This window comes from Anser anser (assembly GCF_964211835.1).
Source record: "Anser anser genome assembly, chromosome: 5".
In the NCBI taxonomy this organism is placed as follows: Eukaryota; Metazoa; Chordata; class Aves; order Anseriformes; family Anatidae; genus Anser; species Anser anser.
In genome coordinates, this window is record NC_139725.1 from 63994542 (window position 1) to 64013709 (window position 19168).

The window sequence follows — 19168 nt, forward strand, 5'->3', positions numbered from 1 at the left end:
CCCTCCACGGGGACAAAGCCCCCAGATGCCTTCGGATGGCGGGGGATAGTGGAAAAGCGCTTGCCGGGCACAGCCTGGGTGGAGGGGAGAGCTGGCTGTGCCCCAGCCGTGGGGCTGCCGCCTGCTGTGCCGCAAAAAAAAAAAATAAAAGAAAAAAAGAAAAGATTCAACATCTGGTTTTAGGAAAATGTAGGTTTTTATAGGCCAGCGATGGAATCTGGAGGCTATACTTAGCAGCAAACAACGCGGACCCCTCCAAAAATGTCGTGCACCGCGTCGTGTTCATCCCTCCCGCACGAGGCTGCGCCGAAACGCAGCAGGCAGCAAGCAGCCGTGGAAAGCCTGTAACGACCAGCGCCCCCCCGCCGCCTTCTCTGGGCACGTTTCCCCCGAGGCCAAGGGCTATTTCTGGGGACAAAGGGGGTCCCTGGTACACACAATTATTTTCGGAGCCCGTGGAAAAGGTGCAGCCCGTGCCGCAGCAGCCCTCTGCCACGGACACCAGGGGTGCCAGCCCGGGGATGGGGTGGCAGGGATGTCCTCGTGCTGGGGGCGCAGAGCACTGTCCCTGTCCCTGTCCCTGTCCCTGTCCCCATCCCTGTCCCTGTCCCAGGGGCAGGCTCTCGTGTGGGTCCCAGGGGTGCCCAGGCTCCACGTGGGTGGCAGTACCCCGCTGACCCCAGCGCTGGCACGGCCCGTGGTGACATCCCTGGCCACAGGACGGTGGCACCTGCTGGGAGACGCATTCCAGCGATGCTGCGTCCCCGTGGGACGACGGGCACCTCTTCTTCATCACCGCCGTCATCGTCACTGTCCTCTTCTGCAGGAAATCGGGATTTGGGTGCTAATAGCGGCCAACTCACCCCGCTGGATTTGGGGCACAGGCAGCACAGGGCAGGGGGTGGCGGGGGTGTCCCGGCGGTGCCACAGCAGAGGACGGCCACGCTGCCACACCGCTGTCCCGGCCGATTCTCCCGGCCCCATCCTGCAGGACCAGGGCTCCCCACGCAGGATGGGGACGGGGACACGGCCACAGGATGGCAGCAAATGCCACCGCTTGGCTGCCAGCAGCGGGCTGGGGACAGGATTGGGGACAGGGTTGGGGACAGGGTTGGGGACAGGGTTGGGGACCCCCTCCTGCCTCTCGTGCGCCCCGTCCCTTCGCCTTCCGTCACTTCTTTAAGCCTCAAATCGCCACGAGCCAAAGGGATGCAAACAAGGGGAACTTTATTGTCACCTCCAGCCGGACCGCAAAAGGCGCACGACGAACCTCTGCGTCACAAAACCACGTCGCGCTGGGGTTTCGGGGCCGTTTTACTCGGGTCTGGCTTTCGCGACACAAGTCACTCGCTCTCGCGTCGCCCCGACGGGAGGATCCTTTCACAGAAAGGACTACGCAGTTTGCGCACGCAGACAGCTCGGCACTGCCGAGGGACCTGCACCAACCTCAGCAGGCCACCGACAACCCCATGACGCCCCATCCCACCCCACCCCGACCCGCGCGGCGGTCTCGGACGCGCGCGGCACCTCTGCACCCCGCAGCCCCCGGGCACGCGCCAGCCTCTCGCCCCGCACTGCTGCCAGCGACCCCGCTGGGTGCCGGGCTGTGTGCTCGGTTTTGGGGCTGCAAACATCTCTCCGTGCCCAGCTCCCAGCTGCTCTGCTTCGGTTTCGGCTGCGGGATGAGGTGGGGAAAGGAAGAGCGAGGCCTCGAGCTTGCCACTATCCCCCCCCACGCTCCCTGATCAGCACCACGCGCTTATCTGCGCATTTCTTTCGGCAGAGCCGTGGGTGAGCGCCCAGGGCGGGTGCTGCAGCCTCGCAGGGAAGGGGAAGAGGCCAGGGATGAATTTGGGGGATTTCCCGATCCCCTCAGCACACCATAACCCACCCGGGGATGGCGGCCATCTGTAGCAAACCCCAGCATCCCGGCCCGGGATGTGGTGTCTGAGCCATCCCTTGGCCTTTTGGGGTGCTTTACGAGGTCCCCAAAAACCAAAGCAGGGCCCCGAGCCCCCGTGCAGCATCCCGCCACTGCCTTGGGTGGGTTTCGGGGGGATTTCCATGGGGTCCCCAGCCTCCTGCTGGCGTCCCTGCATCGTTTTCCCATGACACACATCAGCCGCACCGTGCCGCCGCTCCTACCCAGCTCCCCCGTCGCAATAACCCCCATTTTCTTGCACTGTGCCGACAGCTCCGCTCCGCTTTTTTTTTTGGTACTGATCCCCCCCCTCCCAACGTTTCTTAGAAAAATAAGATTGTGCTTATTTATAAAATATTATTTTTTTTTTTTTTAAGAAAAGTTTCCAGTTAAAAAAAAAAAAGGCGGTAATATCAAAATAGGGTAAAACTTTGGCTGTCGATGGCTAAACTCTAATCAAAAAATACCGGCTGAGAAGGCATTGTGCTGTGAGGACGTGCTGCCGCGATGTTTTCCCCTCCGGTACCGCCGGGCAGTGTTACGCCTTCCCGGGGACGTGCCCAGAAAAGACACATGCGTTTTTCCAGCGCGTCGCCACCATCCTTCGGCAGAACCTTTCGAACCGTAAAAGACTGAAGGACGCACGAGAAGCCTTGTTAAAACAGAGCCGGGACCACGCCGGGAAAAGCCACGCTCCCACCGTGGCTGCGTACGCGTTCTTCTCGCTAGGAAAGTCTATTTGCTCACCTTGGTGCTTGGAAAAAAAAAAAAACACGATTGTCTATATGCTTTGTTGAAGAAAGGCGTATCCTTTGTATAAAAGGCATTTCAGCGCAGAAATAAACTGGAAATGGGTCTATAAGATCCAGACATATATAAACATACATACTTTGATATATTTATATATGTGATTTCTATATATTTAAAGGTTGGGAAGCATTATTGCGGTGTCGTTACAGGTGACCTATCCTTTTCTGTTCTCCTTTCCTTTGGGTTTTCTTGGGTGCGGTATTTTTGGTTTCTTTTTTTTTTTTTTCTTTTCTTTTTTTTTAAATAAAGCTCCGTGAAGGCCTGAAGCCCCCGCTCGGCCCCCCGTCCCCCAGCAGGACCGGGACCGAGCTCCAGCGCGTTTTTGGAAGATCTGGGTTCAGGCGCTGCCTCGGCAGCAACCTGCTGACGCCTTCGTCCCCTCCCTTCCCCGAGCGTGGACATCCCCGGCTACTTATTGCTTCATTCTCGCTTCCCATACTGGCCTGGAGGGGATTTACATCTCTTTGGCTTGGCTTGGGCGCAGCAATCCGGTGTTTCCTTTCCAGCGTCTTCTCGCCGCGGCCACCGAGCCACCGCAGGAGCCGGCGGCGGCGTTAAGGGAAGGGGCCGGGAGGGGAGAAAACCAAAATTTGCCCCGAGGCACTGAGGAAATACGGGCTGGTTTCCGCCGGGCCGAGCGAGCTCTGCTTCTCCGAGGTGAAAGAGGACTTTGCGCTTCGCACAAACCGTTCCCAGAGGCAAAAGGCTGCCGGGGTGGGGGGGGGGGACCGCCGGCGTCACCCCGCCGTGCCCCACGGTCTCCGGGAGAGGCCGGGGAGGTGGCGCTGGGGGGCGGCGGGGCCGAGACCCCCCCACACCCCAGTGGTGGTGGTGGTGGTGGGGGACACAGCAGCCAGTCCTGGCCCCGCCGCGCTCAGACGACAAACTCCGGGACTTCGTCGTGGGTGAGGTCCAGCGAGAAGTATTTGCTGGTTCGTTTGACGGGGAAGCCCTCCGGGATGTTGATGCACTGCTGGGCCAGGCAGCCGTGGCAGTAGAGGCCGTCCTCGGCGAGGCCGTGGCCGCAGCCGAAGGTGTAGCTCTGCGCCGTGTCCTGGCACAGGTCGGCCAGCTGCAAGAAGTCCTTCTGGTAGAGCCGGATGTCGTCCAGGCTCAGGCTGTGCCGGTCCGTCGAGGTCTTGGGTTTCCTGCACGCCGTCTGGGCAAAGGAAAGGGCGTCAGGAGCCGGGGTCCTCGGGGAGGGGAGACCCGAACCTCCCCGGGAGCAGGGCCGGGGGGCGAGGAGCCCGCTGGTGGCACGTACCTGGGGTAAGGAGTCCGTGCTCTGCCCCCGCAGCTTCACCACCGTCTCCGAGGAGCTGGAGGTGGAGGAGCTGAGCTCCTTTACGATCAGCCCTGCGCGGTGGAGAGAGAGGAAGAGGAGGGCGCGAAGGTTATCTCACGGCCTCGCGGCTCTCTTGGGGTGCCCACCCCATTGCTCTGGGGTAGAAGGCACCCCCAGCTGGATGGCACCCCCAGCTGGATGGCACCCCCAGCTGGATGGCACCCCCAGAGCTCTGCTTGCAGCTGGAATCACCTACAAAGCATCCCAAATTGGCACCAAAATGGCATCCAAAGCTGAAATTACTCCCAACGCCTGCAGGTGGCTCCGGCCGGGGCATAGCTGCCCTCGTTCCCGGTGTCCCCAAAAGACTCCTGCCATCCCCTCCCGCTCTCACAGGGGCTTGCTGCAGGGGTTTGTGCTTCGTTTCCACGTGCACCCCCCAAGAAGTTAAAGCAAACCCTCCTCCAAGGAAAACCCGCATCGTTCCAAGGTTTTTCACATTTTCACCAGGCTGCACGTGCTCCATCCTCCCGTCCACCCGCCGGGCACACCGGATTTCCCAAGGGGACGCTCGGGCTAATTTCGCTCTGCCCCACACCAAGGCGAACGCGCACCGTGGAAGAGGGACCGCAGGGGAGGAGGGGGCAGCCCCAAACCCGCCAGCTTCGGGCGTTACCTGAGTGCCCGTTGAACTTGCGCGACAGCAGCATGTCCTCGGTGATGTAGACGCACATGTCGGGGCTCACCTCCAGCGCCAGCTCGCCCGCCTGCTCCAGCTCCCGGGGGTCGTCCACCAGCATCTCTATCTCTGCTCGGGGTTGGGGGGGGGAAGGATGGGGACGGGTGAGCGAGGAGCCCCTCGGGAGCACCCTCCGAGCCCTTGGGCGCCCGAGCCGGGCTCTCTCACCGTCATCCTGGGAGTCCTCCTCCAGGCGGTCCTTGCCGCCGCTCTCCACCCCGGAGGTGTGGGAGCTGCCGTGGCTGGTCATGGAGCTGCAGGTCTTCAGCTTGCGGTGGACGCCGGCGTCCTCGGGCCCCATCTCGCGGGGTTTGGGGTCGGCCTCGATGCCCGAGGTGTGGGAGCTGCTGTGGCTGGCGGTGGAGTGCCGCGACAGGCGCTTGTGCCGGATGCTGCCGGCGCTGCTGCCGCTGGCCCGCGAGCGCTTCTCCAGCTGCTCCATGTCCAGGTCCAGGGTGTCGCTGATGTAGGACTCGCGGTACTGCTTCTTCTCTGCGAGGGCAGTGGCACGATGGCATGCAGCACCCTGCACCCCCCAGGGCACCTCCAGGCCCGCCGGGATGCCAAACCCAAACCCAGAGGGGTGGCACGACAGGAGCCAGCCCCGGCGGGTGGCACCTGGGGACTGGGGGAGGTGGGCGAGGAGCTCTGAAGCTGCTGGGCTCTGTGCTGGGCTCTCCCTCCAGCAGAGGAGGAGAAAGAAGATGAAGAGGAGGAGGGAGAAGAGGAAGAGAATAAAAAGGAGAAGGAGGTAGAGGAGGAGGAGGAGGAGGAGGAAGATGGAGAGGAGGAAGGGGAAGAAGAAAGAGGAGGAGAAGGAAGAGGAGGAAACGGAAGAGAAGGAGGAGGAAGATGAGGAGGAGGAAGATGGAGAGGAGGAAGGGGAAGGGGAAGAGGAGGAGGAGGAAGGAGAAGAAGAAAGAAAGAGAAGAAAGAGAAGGAGAAGGAGAAGGAGAAGGAGAAGGAGAAGGAGAAGGAGAAGGAGAAGGAGAAGGAGAAGGAGAAGGAGAAGGAGAAGGAGAAGGAGAAGGAGAAGGAGAAGGAGAAGGAGAAGGAGAAGGAGAAGGACGAGGACGAGGACGAGGACGAGGACGAGGAGGAATAAGAGAAGGAAGAAAATGGGGAAGAACAGGAAGAGGAAGAAGAGGATTGTGTGTTTCCACGAGGGTCTTATGAGCTTGGGGAAGGGACACGGGGCACTGGGAAGCACTGTGCTGAGGCACTGGGAGGAACTGGGCCCTTGGGGAGCACAGCAGGCTCGCACCCATCCCTCAGCAGCCCAGGGGTGTCTGCAGGCACCCACCCAGCTGGGAGAGGATTTTTGGCCATCCCCAGCCTGGCTCTGGACTAGGACCAGGACGTGCTGACACATCATCAAGGAGACCCACGGGGGCGGCTCCATCCCCAGGCCGGGGAGCAAGCCCGGCACGGGCAGGATTTGCAGGGGAGCCCCCCGGCACCTACCCTCGTTCTCCTCCAGCTTGCGGACCTGCCGCAGCACGGGCTGCAGGTTCATGTAGAGCCGGTGGCTGCTGCTGAGCAGCTGCAGGAGGTGGCGGGAGCGCAGCGGGCAGCCCGTGTAGTAGATGAGCTTCCTGGCCGAGGGCAGCCCGTCGGGAAGGATCTCAAACTTCTTGCCCTGCGCACGAGCAGGGGAACCTTAGAGGGGGCGGCAGCAGCCCCCTGTGCCTGGCAGGAGCTCCCCACCATGACCCAGCCCGGCAGGCCCACGGCCCCACACTCACCACGAACACCAGTTTGCCCACGTTTGTCCAGGGGAAGTCGTAGAGCAGCTGCTTTTCCTCGTCGAGGTTCTGCAACAAGAGGCGAAGCTGAGGACACGGGCACGGGCAGCCCGCGGGGACGGAGCCCAGCCCTGGGCGCTGCCCAGCTCCGTACCTGGAAGATCTGAATGCCCCGTGTGGTCAGCCCCAACGTCAGGGAGGCTTCCACCTCCCTCTTGTCCTGGGGGGAGAAATGAGATGTTTTTAAATACACGATTTGCACCTTGAAGTGTGTAGATCTGCAGCCAGGTGTCCGCCTCTGCAGCGGGCGCTGGGTGCCAGGCCTGAGCCGTCAGTGGCACGCATGTCACTGCGGGTTGCATCCTCCGAGCCAGTGCCACCTCTCCTCCCCCAAAATGCCAAACCCCTTGTAGAGCAGCTTAACCTCAGGAAACTTTGAAAGATCTTCAGAAAGAAGGCTGGGGCACTCGTGTGCCTGAGCACAACCAGCACCAGCACCACACAGGTGACACTGGCCACGCGTGTGGCCACAGCTTACCCACGCACATCTCCCTGCAGGGCATGAAGGGCTGGAAAAAAGGTATTTTAATCGTTTTTCCAGCCCTTTTCAACAATGTGCCTCCTTGCCACGCTCAGACACTTTCCATACTTGCCATTCCCCACGCTCTCCCAAAGACAAACTTCTCCTCCTCAATTTCGGGCTGCCGCAAGCGGGGGCTCTCACCTTGTACAGCCTGTAGTAGTGCACGGCCACGTCGTCCAGCCGCACGGCCTCCTTGATGTACTTGAGGTGGGCCTCGGAGGCCGTCAGAGCGAACTGGTCCTTGTGCATGTTGGGGACGTGCTTCAGGATGTAGTCCCGGCCCCTCTTGGCCACCACCTGTTTGAAGATGAGAAGGGTGTCGAGGGGAGCACGGGCGAGTCCAAGGGAAAAGGAAAACCAAAGCAATGCCTTCCATTTTAGAGACTTGCAAGCCCCCATCCCCGTAGTGCTCAACTTCTGGTGGCACAAATGGAATAAATACAGGGGCCACCCATTCCTCCTTGTAGGGTTTCCCACTGGGCAGGGACATGGGGCCGTCACTTTTCCCCAGCATGTACGAAAAACAGGGAAACCGGTAGATCTGGGGCAAACCCACGAAATATAAGTCATCAATCAAAGCGGGCAGCAGTGCCTACATGTTTTATACGACATTCTATCATTCTATGATTTATTCAACCTGCCATCCCAGCATCCTGGGCAGTCCTGGCTGCGGGACGCCCTGGGGGGAGGCTCAGCTTTTTGGCGTCAGCGCACCACACGCGTTGCCCCTCGCTGCGCTTCAATGCCGATATTCAGTAGTCTGGTCACAACCAGGCTTTTTTGGGGACACCCTGCCCAGCCTGGTGCCAAGCAGCGAGCAACGTCCCTGCCGATGGGGGGGTCCCGGATGGGGGGGCTGTGCACGGGGACAGCAGCACCCAGGGGCTGCAGAGCCCGCGGGGGGCACGTGGGGGTGGCCGGGCGACGCGGCGCGAGGGGAAGCCCCCTGTAGCGAGCATCCTCGTAGCAAACACAGGAAAATCCCTGTGAAAACAACCACGCTGACCCCAACAGCTATTGGCAGCCCCGCAGTTGTCACTGGTTATTAATAACCAGGACAAGGCCGGAGCTGAGGAGGCAGCGCCATCGCCCCTTCTCCTGAAACGAACCCCGAGCAGCGCAGGGCCAGCGGGGAGAGCGGGCAGGAGATGCCCCAAACACGGGATATCCTTGCAGCGGGCAGCAGCAGGCTTACCCAGGCGGGGAAATAGGCTTCGGGCTCGAAGTACTTCCCGTAGTGCTTGTTGCGCTTGAAGTCGCCCAGGTCGGCCTGCAGGGCGAAGGCGGTGAGCAGGAAGTAGGCCTCCTCGCGCAGCACGCACTGCGAGTGCAGCACCTGCTTCCGCAGGTGCCAGTAGTAGTAGTACCGCGCCGTCCGGTCGCTGCAGGGGACGAGAGGATTTTTGGGAGGGGTGCTGGGGTCCCACGGCAGCACGACATCGCAGCCACCCCCTGCAGCGCCCAGTTCGCAGCCGGGCAATTAACCCCACCGGAGCACCTCCGCGCGGCCACCGTGCCCCAACGCATCCCCGAGACGCTTTAGGGCTTTAGGCCCTGCAAATGTTTTGTGTGTTTTTTTTTTTTCTGAAAGAACACATCAAGCTCCCTTCAGTCCTTCCGGTGAGTGATAAAATCCTAAATCTCCTAAATCTGATGTCCGCAGCCCCCAAAATGGCTCCTTCATCACTGAGGGGGAGAAGCGTCCCTGATAGTCCCTGCAGGGAGGTTCGCAGCACGGGGTCCCTTGGCACACGAACAGATAGGGACAGGGACAGCAAAAAGGGGCGAGCTTCGGGTGCCTGAACACTTCTGAATGAAGACGTGCTATTTCGGGTTACTTTCACAAAAATCTCTTTTTTTTTTTTCCCAGCATTTTGGCACTGCCCAGACGCAGCCCGGAGCGCCACGAGCCCCGCAGGCGGTTATCACGGGGCGCCCACCCCTCACCTGATCAGCCTGCCGTTCTCCACGTAGTACTGCACTCGGAAGTGGATGATCATGGGGGGGCCGAACTGGTCGATCCCCTGAAACACAGAAGGCATTCGGGGCTCCTGCGGGGATCCCGCTGTCATTCTGTGAACCCCGGTCCCCGCACCGACACCCCCAGTGCAAGGTCCGTCTTGGCAATTCCCTTCCCCACCACCACTTTTCCCCCCCAAATCTGCCTTATCTCAAAAAAAACAAAGGGGATTTGGGTTTAAAGAAGGTGGAGGTTGGGTTCAAGACCCCCAGTGGGTCTGCAGCCGCCTTCCCCCGTGCTGATGTCCCTCTTCCATCCCTCTCTGTCCCTTCGCCAGTCCCAGCAGCAGCACAGGAGCCTTCACACCGAGCTCCCTGTGCAGGCTGCATTGAAAATAATTATAAAGGTGCTTTGGGAAAAGGAAAAAAAAAAAAAAAAGGATAAAAAAAAGAATGCTTGATTTTAAAAACTGGACGGAAGCCGAGATTCTGCTGAAATACAGGGAAATGAGGGAGGAAAAAAATCACCGGGGAAAAAATTCATGTGGAGGACAGGTCCCCAGCTGGGGCACGTGGTGGCACGGGGGTGACAGCCACCAAGCTCCCTCAGGGTTTGCACGCTCATCCCCCCCCCACAGCGCGTTTACACCCCCCCCCCCCCCCCGCAGCTGCGCAGGGACAGTGACCTGCGCCGGGGACAGAGGTGGCCTTAGTGCCGTCATCTCTCCATGCAACACCTCACCGCTGACCTTGCTGGCCTCCTTCTTCCACTCCTTGGGGCAGTACTTGTAGAGTTTCTGGGCCAGGTCCATGTACACGTGCTCATTGTCTGCAGGGGGAGAGGGGTGAGCGTGGCCGGCGCGTCCCGCTCGCGCCCGGACGGCTCCGGCAGGACCGGCCACCGGCACCGGCGGGCGAGCCCCAGACTTACTCTGGATGACGCTGAGCCCGAAGAGGTGGCAGTCCTTCAGCCTCAGGAGGTCACACACCTGCACGAGCAGCTCGTGGCACAAGATCTTCACCTGCGGATGCACGCACAAGCCCCGTTGCACGGGCACCGAGCCTGGCCGACGGCACCGAAACCCTGCCGTGTCCCCAGGCATGGTCACCGGCGGGTCTGGGTCTTGTTTTTGCATGGGGACAAAATCCCCCAAAATATGCGGGACACGTGCAGCTGGGGCAGCTTGACCGCAGGTGGTGCAGAACGCACTGCAACCAACCTGGTTTGGGGGCAGACAATGGAATATTGAGTAGCACTAATTAAAAAAAATAAGCAAAGTGTGGGAATTTCACGTCCAGTACCCAACGAAAATCTCAGCAAGCAGCAAATTGAACGAAGAAGAAGCAGGAGAGCGTACAGCACTGATGCACCCTTCAAGGGGAACAACCTGTGGGGGTTTCTGCAGCAAGGAGAGGGCGGGGGGGGTCAAAATTAGAAGCAGAAGCAAGACGAGAGCTGGCAAAAGAGGCGCGGGGCGATGCCAACGGCCGTGCTCAGCGGGAACGGGGGGGTCCGCTGCGCGCCCCCGATCTGCCGCCGCCTTACGTTGATGATGATGTTGAGGGAGTCGTCGTTGGGGAGGAAGATGCACACGCTGCGGCGGTCCTGCATGACTCGGTTGTTGTGGAAGGGCAGCTTGTTCATCGTGGGCCGGGCTCTCCCTCGCCGCGTGGCCGGGCTGGGGCTGGGGGTGGGCGGCGGGCACCTCACCGGCGGGCCGGGGCGGCCTCGGTCCCCACGGGCGCCATCCCTGTGGGACAGGGGGTCGATGAGCCCTGCACCGAATTCCCTGTCCCACGGCTTATAATGAGCCCCCCAGGAGCCCCCCACAGTTGTACCCCCCCGTGATGCTGTTGTCCCCCCGCCAAGGGGCGGCAGGGGACACCCGAAGCGCCCGAGCGTGCCCCGCCGTGGTTCGGGCAGCGTGGGATCGCAGCCCAGCCCAAAAAGCCTGAAGCAGCGGCTTTCTTCTCCCGGCTACAGTTTCAGAAAAACCTCAGAAGAGGCTTTCCCGGCATCACAGCGATCATAAAAAAGTCTTTGTGCTGGGAACAAACCGGGCTGGTCCACGGCGGCGCTGCCTCGCAGGAGGTTTTGCTGCGAGCTGCGGAAAGGCCCAGGTCGGTGGGGTCCAATTCAGGACCTGCGCCCCCCCAGCAGCCCCATGCCCCTCCAGCACTGCCCCGACTTCTTGCAGGGCTCAGACGAACCGAGCCCCACAGGATGCACGGGGCAGCCACCAGCCCTCGCCCCCCTGCCCGCCCGGCCCCCGCCATTTCCCTGCGTTCGCCTGAGTCGGGACCGGGGCCAAGACAAACCCGTCCCAGCACCAACCACAGGCAACTGGGTTTTATCCTATTTTCAAGGGCAAATATTCCTTAAGCACTCTTTATCCCACAGCTGTCCCCAGGGACACAAACGCCCGCATGGAACAATGAGCAAGGATCTTTAAAATCCAAACTAGCTCACTCCTTTTCCTACCCAGCAGCTCTGTGCTGGCACCGAGGACACGACAGCGTCTCCCTCTCCACCAAGTATTAGCTTTGGTCTAAACGAAAACACGCTTGGCTTCCAAAAACAGTTTCACTTGGAGATTTTTTGAGCAGAGGAAAAAGTGCCCCGAGGTGACTTGGCGTTAGGTGGTTACCGGCGGTTAGCACGAGTTGGGAAACCCAGAGGTGCAGCTCTCCTGCCGCGCTGGGCTGGAACCACCGAGGCATTGCGCGGCTGTGCAATGTGGCCGTGCATTAAACACATGCAGCACAGCCGTGCATCGGGGCCGTGCATCGCACACGTGCATCGTGGCCACGCGCTGTGGCTGTGCGCCGCACCCGTGCCACTGCCTACACGCCTTGCACCGTGCACCGCGTCCGTGCGCTGCATCTGCGCACCGTGACCGTGCCCGGACGTGCTCGATCCCGACTCGGAGCAAGCAGCCCAGCAGCCGGGCTTCTTACAGGGTTCATTAAAAATCACAGCAGGGAACGAAACGGGGCTGAAGGTATTTGGTGAGCGTCCCCAACAGAGGGGAGGGCACCACGCCCCAGGGCCAGGCGCTGCACGGTGCCAGCGCCCTCTGCACCCCGCTGCCACCCACGGGTGCCCCACGGCCCCTGAGCATCCTCCTGCTGCAGCCCGAGGGGCTCCAACCATCGCACAGAATATCCTTGACTTTACGGGTAGAAATAACCGGGTCCTTCCTCCAGCCGGGCTGCTGGCACCCGGCCCGGCCCCGCGGAAGAAGCCCGAAGAGCTCCTGGAAATGAAACCACGTCTTCGGGGCCCTGGCAAAACCGCCCGTGCCCCGGGAGCGACGCCAGGCCGTACATTTACTCCTCGCCCTGCAGGGCACTACCTGCGAGAGCAGGCAAAACGCTGGAGGAAAAAAATGTGCAGTTCTGCGTTTGTAGAGGAAACGCTCCAGACCCTCCTGCTGAACACTGTCGCCCCGTGTCAGGGCAGCTTTATGAACCCCCCAAGGCTGCCGGAGCTTCCTGTGGGTGTCCGCAAGCTGGGTGAGAGGCAGCCACTGGGCATCCCGAGCCCTACTCAGGCGAGCTGTCCCCACCAGAGCCAGGTGCATTATTTTGGGGCATCTGCTGCTCCTTCCCACAAGGTCAGCTTGCATTCCCCGGCAGCCGGAGCCCGTGCTGCCGCCGGCGAGCTGCTGCTGCTGCTGCTCCGGCGCGCCGAGACAGCCGCGGGCTGGGCGCTGCGCTCGGCTGCCTCCCCAAAAATACCCACCGGTGCTGGGCGGAAAGGCTTAAAAAAAGGAAAAAAACCCGGTAAGTGCTGCTGTTGGCTAACCGTGAGCCGGGGGCAAACCCTGTCTATCTGTGGTCGATGCTAAAATTCCCAGCGAACAGGTATTTTTCTCCCCGTGTGCCCAAACAAGCGCTGACACGAGCCCCAGACACGCATGGCTCCGGGCTGGGAATGGCAAGAAGAGATTGCAGCAAGGGAGCTCTGCTCGGATCCTGCAATTTTCCATCACGAGCTGCCCCTGGTGCATGCAGAGACCCCCAGCAAACCTTCCCCACGTGCAATTTTGCAAGGTGTGGTAGAGCAAAGTGGTGCTGGTGCCCACGAAGCTGTAAAACCCACGGAGGACGGAGGGTTTGGGCACAGAGCGGCCCCGTGGTGCCGGCACATGTGGCTCTCCCGGCCATGGCACAGCAAGTATCGGTGTTTTTCCTGCTAAAGGGAGCTTGGGCAAAAAGCATTAAAACGTCATGGGAAGGCACTGCAGACACCTCGTCAGCCTCCTCGCGCTCCATCACTCCGGGGGGCAGGGAGAAAATTCCTCGACCTGTTGTGCTTGCAAGAGCATCTCCCCGGCTCACCCCGGTGCCACGGGACGAATGCTTTTACAAAGCCGAGCTGGAAAGAAAACATTGTGCAATAAACCTCGGAAAAGCAGCTCCCAACATCCCCGCTGCCCGGGCACGCGCGGCGTTGGACCAGCGCGGGTCCTGCACGCACGGCTGCGGGCACGCGAAGGCTCGGGCGGCGGCAGAGGAGCAGCTTGGCAGGCTCTCACAGCCAACAGAAATTCTGGTCCCGTTCCAGCGCCTGGGATTTACATAGCCTGAACTTCATGGCCGAGGTGGCTTTTTCCTTCAGAAGAAGCCAGCGCACAACTCTTTTCCACGCGAAACGAGGCTGCTCTGCATGTGCAGCATCTCCCCCCCCGCCGCAGCGCACGCGATCGGATCCAGAGGACGTGGCCGGGTCTCGGTTTGTGACATTTCGGCTCCGGGGATGCCCGAGGATGGATGTCACGGTGCTGGCGGGTGGCGCTTGTCACCGGCGAGTCCCTCCTGCTGCCACCAAGGCGGGGAGAAGCAGCACGGCACGAGGCACACGCTGAAAGCGCATCCCTTAACGCAGCGCATCCCTCGAGCCCTGTCACGTTTATATTTGACCAATTTCCTTCTTTTTTTTTGTTTGTAAATTCTGTCCTATCGGCTGTCCAACCCGGCCGCCGGTCCCCGGCTTTTGTTTCGGCGCTCCCGAGCCACAATAGCAGCGCATTAAGGGATTATGCAAGGGTTGATCGGGCGCAGGGAGAGGAAAGGCAGAACAAAGTGCAGAGCTGGATGGGAAGATGAATTCACGGGGCAGGAATTTCTTGTTTGGAAGAGTTTAGAGTCGGTTTTACCCCACATCACAGGGCGCAGGTATGCGCAAGCTGTTATTACAAGTTTTAAGGCTGTCACTTAGCGCAGCTTCTGCTAACCCAAAAGCTAGATTAATTCACGCTTGCGGTCACCCCGTAATTAAAATTGTCTCCAATTCTTCATGAACTCAACAGTTTCCTCATAACGAACAGAGGCAGATGAAAGAGACCTGCACTGGGAAAAAGGACCGGGTTATAAATATTCCATTACTTCATCCCCCACAAAGCAGTTGGGATGCTGGGGACTCGGCCGGGGCAGCGGGAGCTGCACCCAAAGGACACCGGGGTCCCCGCGGCCACCGGCGTGCAGCAGCACTGGGGACACCCGGGGACGGCCACCAAGGGCTGGGACACGAGCACCGTCCCAAAACAGGGACGCTCTGCATCTGCAGCCGGGGCCAAGCCCCGCGGGACACGACACCGCGCCGGGGGCTCAGGAAATTGCTCCCCCCGCCCTGCCCTCTGCCATGCAAGATGTCGAATCCAGCCTGGAAGCACGGAGTTTTCCAGCTGCGGGTTACCCGTACGTGGCGCAGCAATTCCTCCTGCCTTCGCTGCCTTCCTTTGGGCTCGGCGCACTAAAAACTAAACCGGCAGCAGAGGCACTCAGCAGACGGATCTCGGCAGGCTCCGGCCGCCAGCTCCTGCTTTTTATCTTCTCTGTTTTCCTTTCCTGTTTCGTGAACCAGCCCCTTCCATTTTATTTCCTTCTGGAAAACTTCACCACCGGCCTCTGGGATTAAAGCAACGTCTGCCGAGAGCTCCCAGGTGCAGCACCACCGGGTCGGGGGGGGGGGGGCTCTATCCGTGGCCCCCCCCGGGGCCGCTGCAGATGTCCGAGCCCTGAAGGAAGCCAGCGGCGATGATCCATGGGGACAGCTCACCAAGGACACGGCCGGGGCCGCACGCACGCATCCGGCCCCACCAGCGTCCCGCAGCTCTGCCCAGTTTGGGAGGGCTGGAAACGAGGAGATGCCCCCACGCAGGGCAGGGCAGGGCAGGACGGCCACGCGGCCCACGCCTCCCCGCCAGCGCTGGGACGGGGCCCGGGGAAGCAGCGCTCCCTCCTGTAGTGTCAAACTGGGGCGGCTGGGCTTCGTTTCGTTTATTTTTCAGCCTCCTTCCAGCCTCCCAAAGCCGGGCTTTGCCCAGCCGCCACCATCCCCATCCCACGGCGGTGCCCAAAATCGCACCGCGAGCCGCTCAGACCGCCGGCTTCCGAGGAGGAGGCTGGAGAGGGGGCGCAGGGCGCGAGGCGGGCTGGAGGCCGGCTGGCACACGGCTGGAAGCAATTATCCCCCGCGGCAGCGCTGGAAGGAGGAGGAGGAGGAGACGCGGCGCTGCTCTGCTTGCTGCGGGTTATTCGAGGAGAGGCAGGGGAACAGACGGGGCTTTGTGCGCCCCGGCCAGCCGGGACCCCGGCGCGGGCACCCCGCGCCCCTGCGCAGTGCTTTCATCCCGTTACACCCCCCCCCACGCTTTCCGGGGCTTTGTGAAACGTCCCCCAGCCCCACGGCGGGATTTGTTGGCGCACAGGTCCCAGGATGGCAGCAGTTGCCCCGAAGGATGCCCGCGGACGGGAAGCAGCGCTGCCCTCTCCATCCATGGGGTTAGCCCGAGCAGCACCCGTAAATCCTCGGGGGTTTGGCCCTGGGTTTGGCTGCAGGATCTGCTCTCCAACCACGAGGCAGCCGTAAGGAGCAGCTCAACCTCCCCGCAGCCGGCTTGGCCTCCCCGCGCCGGAAAGAGACATTTCCAAACCACGAAAGCCCCTGTTAAAAAAAATAACATCAACTCCACGGCAGCCTCCTGCCTGCGTGATGCCCCGACCCCGGGCAAAGTCCTCTTTCCCAGGGAAAGGGCTTTCGGAAAGGCTCGGAAGATTTTTGTGCAGAAGCCCCTTTTGGGAGCCCCATCCCATGGCCGCGCTTCCGGGCAGGAGCCGCGCTGCCACGGCCCAGCTGGGGCTCAGCACCCAAACCGGTCCCCGCTCCGGGGAACGCGCGGCTCCGGGTGCACGTGGAAAGAGCCAAAAAAAAAAAAAAGCCTTGATCGTACTTATTGTAGCCCCGGGACAGGGGTGATTTCCCAGGGGAAGGAGACGGGTTCAAAACCGCACGTGGGGAAGCGCTGCCCTGCCTCGGGTCCGCAGCGAGGTGCAAAGCACGTGGGGTGGGTGCAGAACCCAGGCACAGCCCCACGGGATGCCGGCGGGCTCCCCACGGCTCAGCCCCGCCGGGTGGCTCCCAGCATCGCTTCCCAAAGACCACACATGGCAGGCACCAAGCCCTCGGCTCCATTTCGCACCAAACCAGCTCCATTTCACGCCGAAACACAGACGACGGTGCCTTGAACCTTCGGGTCCCCATCTGCGCCCTCCGAAGTCCGCGGCACCTTTGCCTCCAGCTCCAGATTGGGGCAAACGAAGCCAAGGTTAATTTTTTTGGATCCTCAGGACTGGAGAGGAAGAGCGGAGCCGCCCTGGCTGGGCAGCCTACGAGCGAGCAGCGCGGTCTCCTCGAGCAGCCGGGCACCTCCGCTCCCCGAATCGCCCCGGGCGGCCCCAAAAGCGCCGGGGCTGGGGGGGCCGCGCTGCGCCTCCCCGGCTCCCCTTCCCCAGCAGCAGCGGGGAGAGCCTTCTGCCTTTGGAAAATATCATAAGCCTGCTTTTCAGAGAGGCAAAGAAAAAAAAAAAAAGAAAAAGAAAAGCATAAAACTAAATTAACAACCAGGCAGATATTTTAACCACAACCATAATTTGTATATTCCATCTGGAGTCCACAGCGCTGCTTTTCTTTTTTTTTTTTTTATTTTCTTTTTTTTTTAGCAGGAGGGAGCTGACATCATCTTAATTTGAAATTCACATTTATTTTTACATCTGGTCTGAATTAATCCTTTTCAGTGTACTGACTTTCATGTAATGGAATAATTGCTTACAGATTCTGGGTTTAAAGAGCCTGAATAAACCGAGTTTAAAAAAAGAACCCCTTTGCAAACTGATAGTAAAAAGCCTATAACCTATAACCAAATCCCAATCTGCCTTCGGGACTCGGAGTTTTAAACGAAACAACGTCGCTTTCAAGCAACAGAGACCAAATCAATCCACGCTCTATCTAAGAATTAGGGAGTGCGAGCAAGCCTGGTGGAAAAACACCAACACAAAGCAGCCCAGGAACGGCGGAGAGCAGAAACCCTCGGCGCGCAATCAGCGCGGCTGTAACCTTTCTGGAAAAGCTGAGCTTGGCTTCGAGCGAAAAACACCCTCATGACCAGAAAACGCATCAGCCACGAGCAGAAAAAAGCTGATTCAGAACTGCTAGACGACAGCGAAGGCACCCGGCCGTGTCCCTCTCGCTGCCACCACGGTGTCCCCGAGGTGGCGGCGGCACGTCACGGCCGGGCACTGCTGAGCCGAAGGACACGGGTGGCACGGCGCGGCCGGGAGCCCTCAGCCCCAGCCCTGCAGCAGGGAAAGGCGCTCCTCATGGGAACGCTAGTCCCTACGGGGGCACCAGCTCGTTTAGGGCCTCGTTAAGGCGCTGCATGGGTTTATCCTCACGACTTGGATGGGGATTCACATCGCCGGTGGGAAGCACGGCGGTGAGCCACAGTGGCGCTAGCGGGTGCCCCGGGTGCCACCGCCAGCTCCGTGCCACAGCACCCCCGTGGCCCCGCTCGCCCCAGTGACCCTCAGGCCACGCAGCCTCCCGTGGAACTGACCTGGTGCTGAGCAGGTCCTGGGGTGACGGCACCCACAGGTAGGGGCACCCGCGGGTGAATGGCACCCAGAGGCAGGCGGATCCGTGGCCAAGAGGCCCCGCGGTGAGGGTACCGACAGGCAACAGCACCCATGGGTGGTGGATCCCACGGGCAAGTGTAACCCACGGACAAGGGGACACAGAAATGAGGGGACCGGGTGATGATTGGGACCCCTGGGCGATGGGACCCATGGGTGAGTGGGACCCCTGGGTGATGGGACCCATGGGCGATGGGACCCATGGGTGAGCGCAACCCCTGGGCGATGGGACCCCTGGGCGATGGGACCCCTGGGTGAGTGGGACCCCTGGGTGATGGGACCCCTGGGCGATGGGACCCCTGGGCGATGGGACCTGTTGGGTGAGCGCAACCCCTGGGTGATGGGACCCCTGGGTGACCACGACCCCTGGGCAATAGGACCCCCAGGAGATGGGCCTCACAGACTCCCTGGTGGTGAGACCCACGGGTGAGGGGACCCCCCGGGCAAGCACAGCCCCATGGGCGAGCGTCACCCAGGGGCAGGGGTCCCATGGGTGAGCGCAACCCGGGGCCGAGCGCGGCCCCTAGCAAAGGGTCCCGGGGGCCGGGCGGAGGAGCGGAGCGGGGCGGGCGGGGGGTTGGCGGAGCAGCCCCGCCGCTGTTAAATTTCAACTCCCTGCGACCGGCCAGAGGAAATGACTCGCATTCCTGGAAAATGAAGCCACTTGCAGCTCTCCGGCACCAACTCGGCCCCCACAGCGCAACAAGCCGCCGCGCCGGCCCCCGCCGCCCCGAAGCCTCCCCGAGCCAGCCCGGGCCCACCCGGGGCACCCCCGGGGCCGCACCGGGGCCGGGAGAGCGGCTGTTGGACCGTGCCGAGCCGTGCCGAGCCGTGCCGTGCCCGGCCGAGCCGTGCCCGTGCCGTGCCCGAGCCGTGCGCGCGGTGCGGGGCGCACGGGTGCGCACCTACCTGCGGCTCCGGGGACCGCTCTGCCCAGCCGAGCCGTGCCGTGCCGAACCGTGCCGAGCCGTGCCGAGCCGTGCCCAGCCCAGCCCAGCCCGGCCCGCCGCCCCCGCCCCTTCCCGGGCCGCACCGCCCCGAGCGCCACCGGCGCCGCCTCCCTCCAGCCTCGGAGCGGGGCCGGGGCCGGCAGGGGGGCAGCACGGAGCGGGGCGGGGGGGGGGGACAGAGGACACCGGGGAGGGGACCC

General features: G+C 61.6%; 1 protein-coding gene across 7 annotated transcripts in view; it reads right to left on the minus strand.

Annotated features, from left to right (window-relative positions):
* Positions 1 to 1206: 1206 nt before the first annotated feature.
* FRMD6 (FERM domain containing 6) overlaps positions 1207 to 19168 on the minus strand; it is a 35763-nt gene continuing 17801 nt past the window's right edge. For 3 of the 7 annotated variants that reach the window (XM_083838903.1, XM_083838901.1, XM_083838907.1), the window contains 13 exons: positions 10589 to 10793; positions 9974 to 10064; positions 9729 to 9871; positions 9031 to 9107; positions 8279 to 8465; positions 7225 to 7380; positions 6655 to 6720; positions 6501 to 6569; positions 6220 to 6394; positions 4924 to 5247; positions 4693 to 4824; positions 3996 to 4087; positions 1207 to 3890 (listed from right to left, as the gene is read on the minus strand). In XM_083838903.1, coding sequence (XP_083695029.1) covers positions 3606 to 3890; positions 3996 to 4087; positions 4693 to 4824; positions 4924 to 5247; positions 6220 to 6394; positions 6501 to 6569; positions 6655 to 6720; positions 7225 to 7380; positions 8279 to 8465; positions 9031 to 9107; positions 9729 to 9871; positions 9974 to 10064; positions 10589 to 10687 — 1896 coding nt within the window. In that variant the 5' untranslated portion in view covers positions 10688 to 10793 and the 3' untranslated portion in view covers positions 1207 to 3605. Of the gene's footprint in view, positions 3891 to 3995; positions 4088 to 4692; positions 4825 to 4923; positions 5248 to 6219; positions 6395 to 6500; positions 6570 to 6654; positions 6721 to 7224; positions 7381 to 8278; positions 8466 to 9030; positions 9135 to 9728; positions 9872 to 9973; positions 10065 to 10588; positions 10794 to 18927; positions 19053 to 19168 lie in introns of those variants that run through there. The other 4 variants (XM_083838906.1, XM_083838905.1, XM_083838904.1 and 1 more) reach the window with 4 other exon arrangements.